Source organism: Mus pahari, chromosome X (genome assembly GCF_900095145.1).
Source record: "Mus pahari chromosome X, PAHARI_EIJ_v1.1, whole genome shotgun sequence".
Taxonomy (NCBI): domain Eukaryota; kingdom Metazoa; phylum Chordata; class Mammalia; order Rodentia; family Muridae; genus Mus; species Mus pahari.
This window is the reverse complement of record NC_034613.1, coordinates 72161584-72172759: the sequence shown is the minus strand read 5'-3', so window position 1 is coordinate 72172759 and position 11176 is coordinate 72161584. Positions and strand designations below refer to the sequence as shown.

Below are 11176 nucleotides of genomic sequence, written 5' to 3'. Positions count from 1 at the left end.
GAGAGAGAGAGAGAGAGAGAGAGAGAGAGAGAGAGAGAGAGAGAGAGAGAGAACACTACAGCAAGGGAGCATGCTTTTAGTGTCTTCCTGAGATAGTGGTGAGGAAAAAATGGCCTCTCAGATATAATTCAAACTATAATGTTTTTTCTCTTAAATCAAAATTTGATTTGTTAAATCCACAGAGTAATTATAATAAGTAGTAATGGATTTCATTTTGAAGGATTTTTTAAATCCAGATGTTCACTTTTATTTTTAACCTGGGTATCCTAAAGAAAAGCTCTCTGTCTGGTAATTTTGTGCTACAGTGCTCATTGCCATATTAACAAAAAAATAATTGAATTACACTTCTCTTTTATGAGTCAAACCAAAACAATGAGATTAGTTATTTTGTTCAGTGAAGTAAAGCTAATCTCCCACACATATCTTGGAATCCTTTTTTCCCTTTAATGAAAATGGATTTTTTCTCATATAATATATTCTGATTATGGTTTCCCCTCCCTCTGCCACCCAGCTCCTCCCTACCACTCCACTCTTCCTGTCTCTCATTAGAAAACAAACCAGTCTATATTTTTTAAACCTATAATTTAACCATGCATGGTTCTTTAGTAATCTCCCTTCTTAGAGGGGAAAGGTATATTTTCTTTTAAAACTATTCAGTGAAATTTTAGGCAACATGAGGAATTGTGTTCAAGCCTTCGACCTTGAGCTGTTCAAGTTCTGGTCTTGGAGGAAGTTAAATAGTCTAAGAATGTCAAAGTCATTTTACTGTAATAGTTTGAAGAATTGGGACTGTTCTTCCTTTGCCAGTTCAAACCTAAAAGTACAGCCCTAATGGAGAGCTAGTAACCAACCCAGAAGATTAAGAGAGGGAGAAAAAGGGGAACTTTATAATCACAAAATGGATAATTACTGTGTAAATACTGAAGCTTTCACATTCTCTCACAGTCTAGGATGCTAACAATGATGTCTTTGTTGTATCTTTCTAGTCAGTTAAGCACAGTGCATTGTTGAAAAACCTGGCCTGAGACCAGGAGCCTCCACAAAGAAAATAGAATGATTTGCTTCTGATAAATGGGAACAATACTGGGGACTGTCCCAGGAAGCCACGGTCACTTCTTTTTACACAGTGTGATACATCTCATTATATATCAAAAAGCCTCACTTCTCTGATGTACTGGAATACAATTTTTAAATGAGTTAGTTAATGAAAAGGCTGAATGGGTTCTGTAGTTGCTCAAGGCTTTGAAAGATCTTGATAGATCTACAATGATGTCTTACTCTGTTAAAATACCTCATTAAGGGCCTTCATATTTTAAGTATAAAATTCTCCTCCTAGTGTATGTTTTTGGAGATAGGGTTCAAAATTAATATAGTGTAGCTACAAAATCAACATCAATATGGCCTTTAATATTTTCAGTATAGAAATCACATTTTGTATATAGTACTTGAGATAGAACCTAGAGCCTCGTGCATGCTAAGCATTATATCACTGAGCTCCTGTCTTCAACCTATAATCATCATTAATGAAGAGCCAGTGGATTTGACTGCATCAGCACTGATTTACTTTATCTGAAGGGTTTATTCACAGCAGAATGTAGGCTATTTTATATTTGATACTACAATTTCAAGATTACTCTTGAGTTCTGCTATCTCTAAAATTAACTACAGGAAGAATCGTTTTACTAGTATTTAATCAACAGCAAACCTCTATCAACTGGCTGTGTGTGTGTGTGTGTGTGTGTGTGTATACAACATTCAATTCACTTCATAACACTTGTGTTGACATAGTGTGAAATCTTCTCACTTGGAGTATGGATGCTAGGAACGTTTTCTGAGAGATTTATTTTGAAATGCTAAGTGGAGTGCTGTAGAGCACGAGTGTTCTTAGGCCCAGCAGCTTGTGGATAAGAAACGATTCACAGTGACATTTACCACCAGATTTGCTGGTTCTTTGCTTCCATCTGTCACACAGGCCTTCAGACCAATGCTAAGTCCTGGCTGGCTGGCTAAAAATGTCCTTTAGCTTCTGCAAAGAAACTTCATACAAGTATAGCTATTCTCCTAATAAGTGTCTGCTAGGGACACAGAAACACTCTGCTGGATAACTATCACCTGCTTTATGTTCTTTCCACTCCTTGAACTTTTAAGCTGCAAAGTCCTTCATTAAATAAGGACAGAGACAGAAAATGCTGGAAATGTAAGGGAGTTTGCTAGTCACAACACTGAATTTCACCAGAAGCCTCAATGAGTTACATAAACAGTAGATGGAAAAATAAACTTTTGGAAGCAACCAAGGCCTGGTACATCAGTGTTTAAACTTTATTCCTAAGATCAGCAGTCAACATTGGATGCTCCTTCAAACATCTTAGAGATACTGCCTTTGACTCAAACTTACTGGAATAAAACCTCTAATGTAGAAGTCTCATATTCTCCACTTTAGTAAGAAATTGATGTTTCTTCTTGCATGCTGAAATTTGAAAGTCATGGACATAGGGCACTGGGTGTAAACCAGTGTCTTTTGTTATTTCCCAGTTGTGGTAGTTTATATATAAAGATGGATACCGTCAAGTCTCTTGTCCAAACAGGCATGAACAATATAACTCTTAGTTCAAGAGATTGTCATTATGCTACCCCTTATATGGACTAAGCCTTCGAGTTGCATTGACAAATAGAGAATAGTGGAAATATTATATAAATGTCTAAGTCTAAGCATCATGAGGTCTTCAAGCTTCTATCTTCCTGTCTTAGAGGAAGACTGCCTTGAGATTATCACAGAATGTCATAGTCTGGCTGACTAGAGGATGCAGGCTGTATGAAGGAATGAGGTTTTCTAGTGAACAGTCACCTCTAAGACATTTAATTAGAGATTTTTAGAATTTCTAGCTCACTGGATGCTGAATAATTGCACTCATACTTAGTGGAACAATCACAATCATCCAGCTGATAATAGGACATAAGGGAGTCACAGAATCAAAAGCAAAATTGCTTTAGGCTACAAAGTTTTGGGGTATTATATGCAATAATAGGTAACTGAAACACCCATATACTTAGGACCATCAAAATAAATCAAACAGTTTTGAGAGCATGACCACTTATCTTGTAAATTTGAACAATTTGTACAGCTCAGACAAGATCACTGCAACATATTATATAATAGAAGTAAACAGCCACAGGGATGCTTGCTTTAGTGTTTTTTAAAAGGCTACTTTGAACAACATAAAATCAATTCAAATAGAAAGCCACTTTGAACCCAAGTCTCCACTCATGTTAAAAGAAAAATATTCAACCAGATGACAACTCCAATGATTATTCCAAGCTCACCACTCTGTTCCTAGGAAATTCAGAGAAAACTGATTTTTAGAACACAACAATACATCTGTAGAAATGTAAGGCTGTGCTAAATTAGCATTAACTGCTTACTCTCTGCATCTATTTAGAATATGGAACAGATAAGTAGTGTAAGACACAGCAACAAAATAAACACTACTTGATACAATTGGATTAGAATTCTGTCTTATTTTGTAGCTGTGTAGACTTAGTCTAGCAATATTCTTTTTATGTCTTGGGTTTCTTAACTTAAAAAGAGTTGTATATAACCATATTAACAGTGCAATTACTTCAGGGATATATATCAAAGTGTAAAGGAAGCTACGCATGTAAGAGTGGTACTTTGGAAAACCATCATGGCAAATCACAAATACTAGTGTTTTATACTATAATATAGGGAATAAGAATCACATAACCAAATAATGTTATGAATTAGACTTTTAAATAGTGAATTCAGCTTAGATTATATTACTATGTGTCAGAAAGCTGAGAATACAAAGAATACTTAATTCTGTTCCTTAATCCACCACATGAGAAAAAAAAAGTGTCTTGGAATAAAAGCAAGATGATTCTGACTTCTTGTTGATTCTTTTCCTATGGCATTTGTGTGTTTAGGAGGCTGAGCTTGTGTCCAGTTTTCTGTCAGTATGCCAAAGGAAGTACTGGTCTTAGTTTTGAGAAATTCTTCTCCCACTTTCCAACTTTGGCCCTCTTGCTGCCTGCTCTTGCCAGTGGCTCGGACCACACTCTCCACTGGCTACATCAGGAATAGTAGGGCAACACAAGGAGCCATAGATGGTGATGAAGTCTTCACCGAGGAAGAAGAAAAATGGAGGAAGTATCTGGTAATATTGGCTTCTTTCAGGGTGCTTGTTCTTTGTGTCACCTCGGCTGCAGGCTCACTGGCCTTGGTGATTATCACCCCCACTCCCACTCCATTACCTTCCTTGGTGTTGCAGCTGTGGGTTTTGGTTCTGCCTATTATCATTTCTGTCCATACATACACAAGGCTCACTGCTTTGCATCACCTTTTGATGTTCTCAGACCAGACAAGCTTACAAGGCTATACTTCAGACAATGCCCTCATGACCACATTCCCCACCTTCTCCCCTTCTCATTGTCTCTATAACTATGTGTCTCATACTCCAGTGTATGCTGGAGTCACCCATAGAGTCCATTAAAATGCAGATAAGCTTGCAAGGGTTAAGGGTAAGCCTTGACTTTCTGCCACTCTGTCCCAGGCCAGTTGGCATTAATCTGTAGACCATACCTTACAGCACTTATAATTGAAACAATATATTTCCTTTTCATTGTTTTATCATATCGCTCTTCTGCCTTGACTGTGATTCATAAAAGGAGAGACTAACATATTTTATGATGAATTTTCAGCACTTAGTTTGATGCCTAATGCATAGAAGTTGCTCCATGTAGAGTGACTAAAGGATTAATTATATATGTACTTAAACAAAAACTTAGAATATATTTCCAGTTAGAAACATCATCATACCATTTAGGAACATTGCATCTTAAGTAGATTTCTGTTTCCTGGCTTTGATTATTTCTGTAATATCCAGAGTACTTTATATGGAAGTATAAAGCCTTAAGTTCCATTCCACAAGCTTATAAAAAAATCATTGGCATAAAATTTCTTCCTAGCATTTCAGACTCTGACTGAACATGCCACTGACATCTAGAGAACAAACATCAATAAAGGACTGCATATGGACAACTGTGCATATGTACTGAGAGAACCAAAAAATACATATCATGAAAAAAATAAATAAACGACATAATTTGTTCACTAGAACCTTGATTTAGCAATTTCAATGTACAATGCTGACAAAAACCCCACAATCTTGCATCTGTCTTTAAAGTCTCCAGTGTCACTGAACTTTCACCTTGATGTCTGTGTTTAGGTGCTAGTTATGTGGTAGTTTGTTGTGTTTCCTTATCAAGAACTACCTTTAATTTTAGTTTAAAACTACTGCCAAGAGTACTCTGCTTCCAGTGAAGCAGAAATTCAAAGAAGAGACCTTCTCCTAGAGATTCAACGTGCCTCCACAAAGCCATCCACTTTTAATGCTAAGGAACAAGCTAAAGTATCAGTTTAAACCATTATGGCTTCTCCTCATCTGCCCTCTTATCCTTGCAGTTGAATCTTCAGAAAACACAGCTTGTAATGCTCTCAGTATCCAAGGAACCCACTCAAAGACCTTTTGCATAATAAATAACATAAATGTTTACTCCTTTATGCAGAATCAGAAACCAATTTTCCTTTAACTCAGAGATAACCTCCCAGCCATGCTTTTGAACAAACAGCTAAAGTAAAAGAGAACACCTGGGACAAAATGTACTTACAGGCTCCAGTAGTGCTCAGTCCAGGGGCTCGGTCAGGCTGCTTTGTCCTCAGCTCCCGAAGTAAATGGTTTACAGCCTCCCACTCAGACCTCAGATCTTCTAACTTCCTCTTTAATAGAAAAGCATACGTGTTACTGATTTTACAAACATTGCCAATATAACTTAACTCATCATTTTAATATCATTTTCTGAGTATATTCTTTATGAGAAACATGAATAATTACAGGAAAAAAGTGATTTTCAAATAGACTTTTTAAATGTTTTAATTGAAAAATTTAAAGGGAGGTCGTGGGAGATGGCTCTGTGGAATCTGAAAGTGCTTACTGTGAAAAATGAGGACCTCAGTTAAGCTACCTTGTTAAATAGAAAAAAAAAAAAAAAAACTGGGTGCGGCAGCTTTCACCTGTGATCATGGGTGCTGGTGGATCATACAAAATCCTTGGCCATAATTTCAGTCAATCCATAAGCTTCAAATTCACTGAAAGACCTTGTCCCAAAAACTATGGTGGATAAGTGACAGAGAAGACAGTCAATATTGACCTTTATCTTCTACATGTGTATATATGCATGTGAGCAACCACATAAAAGCAGGCAGGCACATACATATAAACACATACAAATGTAAATGCATTGTGATTCCAAACTCTTTGGACTTAAGATTTTTAGTACTTTAAAGTCATGTCTTGTGAGAATTCTTGGTTGTGCATAAACTGACTGTATATACACAGACATGCATGTGGGTATTGCACCTGAACAATTTTGTTCTATGTCTCCCTCTGTAAATATATCCAATATATGTCAGGCCTAGAGATGATATTCAAATCTCAAAAATGCTTGGTTAAATGCTGTAAGAACTATTGAACAAAATTAAATTGATACTCTTTACTCAAATATTTCCTTAGAATGGACTCAGTTCATATTTGAGCCTTTGTAATAGTTTTCTTTTTTTTTCAACTGTTTATTTTGAATTACAAATGAATTTGAAGGATAGCCTCAAATAATGACAAGAACATATTTTAGGATTAATTTGGGGGAGGTTTTTAGAAGTAGCCTAAGAGAATTTGGTTAAATAAAGCCAGTTCATAAGCCATTAGCAATTATTCCTACCATGTATAACCAGTGGTTGAAAAGTAACTGTCAAAATTAATTTGAGCTATTCTGATAGAAAATAGTTTTAAAAATGTAAACCTCAGCTTTTCTAATATATTGTAAATAGGTATTGAAACTTGGGAATAAAGCTTTCAGTAATAGCTTTGAGAATATGAAAAGTAAGTGTTGCTGGTAGCTGATAGGCAGCTAGGCCATGATGATCCAAGTTAAACAGAAACACAGACACATAGATATAAAGACCAAAACACTTCAAGAAAATTAGCTTGGTAGAGAAAAGGACACCCCATGACCAGGTTTAAAAGAAAGACAAGGGCATTTTGTCATTCCAGAAATGACTAATATGCACTGCTGCTCTTTGAACAGCAGTATGATTTAGTCCTACCCAGTCCTTCTGAAATGCTACATTAACTCTGATTGTCGGCTTGAATGCTTCTTGACAGCATGCAATTGGAACATGGATTCTACTTTCCTTATCCCCCTTAAAACCAAAAGTTCCTGAAAAACAATGGCACCTGTTTCTTTTGAAGTGTTCTCTTCTCTGCTAGTAAGCTAAATAGTTTTAATTTCCACTAGTGGTGTATTCCCAGTAGTTGCTAGTTGGAGAGCTTTATTTGTTCGCATGTTCAAGTAGTAGAACCTAGCCTGAGTTCTTAATGAGAAAGCACTCTAGCACTAAGCTACTCTCATACCTGAGGGACTTAACAGAGTCATATGGACATCACAACTGTACCATAAATAACATAAAAATTCAAGTAATATTATTCTGTACTGTTAATATGAAGTGATTGAGTAGATTATTTTTTACATTTAATTTAATTTACTCCATGGCATGTCTGGAACTCATGAAATATTTGGAGATGAGATTGATCCATTCCAAGTGCTGGGACTGAAGGCAAGTCTGGTTTTATGTACTATCTGGGATCTAAATTCAGGTCTTCATGCTTGAATAGCAAGCACATTAAAAATTAAGTCATATGCCCACCCACCACATGTTATATAATTATAATATTTAAATAAGCAACATTCTGATCAATATTGTACCACTCAACCTATTATGTCATATATAAATCAGCAGTTCTTTGGAATGTTGATAAGACATTGATATGCAGTAGAATAAACTTGTTGGTATAAGGAAAAAAACAGCTTAATATAGATGTTAACAACAAAACAGCTGGGGAAAGAAAACTTCCTGGATGTGATTGACTGTAATTAAAATGGCTAATGATACTATCACTCAGTAGGCTATATTTGAGGAAAGAATGTCCAAAGACACTGCTTAAGCAAAACTTGTATGTAACTTACTCTTCAATGTGTACTTTAATGAAAAGAACTAAAAGTAAGGTGTGACAAGTTTTAAATAATTGGCCAAAGGATTACATCCCAACCTTTCACACAGAGTAATTGCTGTGGACAAATGGTCAAGAGGGCATGTAAACCTCTGGACATCCTTTCTTCACACATAATTACTAAATATTAGTATCATTAATCATTTTCAATTATAGTTGATCACAAGGGATGGTTTCTTTCCCTTGCTGCTTTGTAGTTAATAACTATATTAAACTGTATTTTTCCTTATAACAACACATTTTTATTAGATATTTTCTTAATTTACATTTCAAATACTATCCCAAAAGTCCCCTATACCCTCTCCCCTGACCTGCTGCCCAACCCACTCACTCCCGTTTCCTGGCCCTGGCATTCCCCTGTACTGGGGCATATAATCTTCCCAAGACCAAGGGCCTCTCCTCCCAATGATGGCTGACTAGGCCATCTTCTGCAACATATGCAGCTAGAGACACGAGCTCTGGGGGTGCTGGTTAGTTCATATTGTTGTTCCACCTAAAGGGTTGCAGCCCCCTACAGCTCCTTGGGTACTTTCTCTAGCTCCTCCATTGGTGGCCCTGTGTTCCATCGAATAGCTGACTGTGAGCATTCACTTCTGTGTTTGCCAGGCACTGGCATAGCCTCACAAGAGGCTGCTATATCAGGGTCCTGCCAGCAAAATCTTGCTGACATATGCAATAGTGTCTGGGTTTGGTGGCTGTTTATGGGATGGATCCCTGGGTGGGGCAGACTCTGGATAGTCCTTCCTTCAGTCTCAGCTCCGAACTTTGTCTCTGTAACTCCTTCCGTGGTTATTTTGTTCCCCATTCTAAGGAGGAATGAAGTATCCACACTTTGGTCTTCCTTCTTGAGTTTCATGTGTTTTGCAAATTGTATCTTGGGTATTCTAAGTTTCTGGGCTAATATCCACTTATCAGTGAGTATATATCATGAGATTTTAATACTTTAGGGTACTATAAAACTGCAGCTCACTTTCAGTTATTTCCCAGGTGAAATAATGAGGTACAAGTCATAGGTAGAAAACTTGCCTATCATGTACAGTACCCTGAGTGTTCCGTCCCTGGTATGGCAAAACAAAACAGAGCATCATGTTTTCTGTCAGTCATTTCTCTACATCAAATCAATCTAACACCTCACTCTTATTAACGTGATTGTTTTCTCTAGATATAAGGGAACTAGTAGACATGTTTTTACTGACATTCTACCTCTTTCAAATGAACTATATATACAGGAAATGGGGAAGCACCAAAAGTGAAAGGAAAAATGTCACTGACTTACAAGACAGCTTTAAGAGAAGAGGGGAAAAAGACAAGTTATATGGCTTTGTTCTTTTTTATTTGTTTTGATCTTCAATTTATTTCACTGAGGAAACAGCAGAGTTGGGTGGAGCTCAGTTCGTGTGTCAAAACAGCCTTGGGATTGAGTGTATAAGTGGAAGTAAGATTAAGTTAAACATTACTGGTTTGATTAATTTATACATGAGAAAAAGCAAAACTGCCTACATTTTGAAGGAAGGATTTTTTTATGTTATATGCACAAGCAGGAAGTAAAGCAAAATTAAATGCACTTCTGTGAACTATAAGAAAGGGCGTTAAGCTTCAGCTCTTTGTCATACCCATATGGCATTAAGTGGTTGAGGGTGCATCAAGAATAAATAGAATGCATTTATCCATTAGTACATTTGTTCATTTTGTGGTTCACCCTTGGTACTTTATCACTCTGGTAACTAATCTGTATACTTTTAGCCACAGCAACACTGAAATTTGCTGCTGTCAGTACTGGGCTCCAGTCTGCAGTCAAATCACCAAAACATTTATTTTACTTTTAAAAAGTATCAAATGAAACCTCAAGTTGTATGTAAATTATTTTTCTGTACTTCAGGTTTAGAGATAACTTTAATTTTGAATGAGGGATTTTTTTTTTAATATTTCCAGAGAATGTTGTGCCTTTTGCATCTGGTGTTTTGCCATTATGCTCAAAATCCAACTTTAAATTTACTTGATGAAAACTCCCGTGTAAACTGTGGGGAAAACAAACAATTTTGTAGAACTAGACCTTGGCCCAAGTACATGGAAACTAAGCAATAACTCTGCAGAGTCTAACTTCTGGCAATGTTATTTGCAAAGACAAACTGGTTTTGTATAATGAGGTTATTAACCTGCACTGTTTTAGAATGGCTTTGAACATGAGAGTAAGGTTCCTTAAACCAAGCTAGCAACATTAGCTAAGAAACCAAAACTGATCAAGAAATAGCCACCATCACAGGCTCTCAGAAACCTTTTTGTTTGTTTGTTTGTTTTGTTTTGTTTTGTTTTATATTTATTTAGACACGTTTCTATTTTAAATGTTAATTTTTATTTATTAGATATTTTCTTCATTTACATTTCAAATGCTATCCCCTTTCCTAGTTTCCTCTCCGAAAGTCCCCTATACACCCCTGTCCTGCTCCCCAACCCACCCATTCCTGCTTCCTGACCCTGGCATTCCCCTGTACAGGGGCATATGATCTTCGCAAGACCAAGGGCCTCTCCTCCCAAATGCAGTGGAAACCTTTAAAATGTTGGCCAGTTATGGAGAACAAGATAACTTCTACCTACCATCTATTTATCATTTATCACTGGCTTGTCAATTGCAAATGGAAACCATTGAGTGAGAGTTTGTTTGTTTGTAAATGATCTGGCTTTCTATTTCTCTCCTCAGGTAACATCCTATGAATAAATATATCCTGGATTTCAAAATATACACACCAAAATGAAGGAAGTAGAAAACTTTCCCCCAGGCCAGCTTGTTACTGAAGAATGATGCAATTATATGATATTTCACTAAAAATTTCTGACCTAATAAAGTACTGAAACCCGAATACCAGGTTTTCGCTTTCATAAGAAAAAACAACAGAGCAAGAAAAGGTCAAAGACTATATTGTGATTCTTTACAGCTGTCGAAGACAACGTGCTGCAATGGCTTGATTTGAATTAAGCTAAACAATATGAAGAGTATCAGGGTTGGCAAGCAAAGTAATCAAGCCCCAAAGAATTTA

The 11176-nt window shown here is 36.5% G+C and overlaps 1 protein-coding gene across 8 annotated transcripts in view; it reads right to left on the bottom strand.

The window, feature by feature from the left end:
- Positions 1-11176, bottom strand: part of Dmd (dystrophin) — a 2621826-nt gene that overhangs the window by 732051 nt on the left and 1878599 nt on the right. For all 8 annotated transcript variants that reach the window (XM_029534042.1, XM_029534043.1, XM_029534037.1 and 5 more), the window contains exon 50: positions 5686-5794. In XM_029534042.1, coding sequence (XP_029389902.1) covers positions 5686-5794 — 109 coding nt within the window. The remainder of the gene's footprint in view (positions 1-5685; positions 5795-11176) is intronic.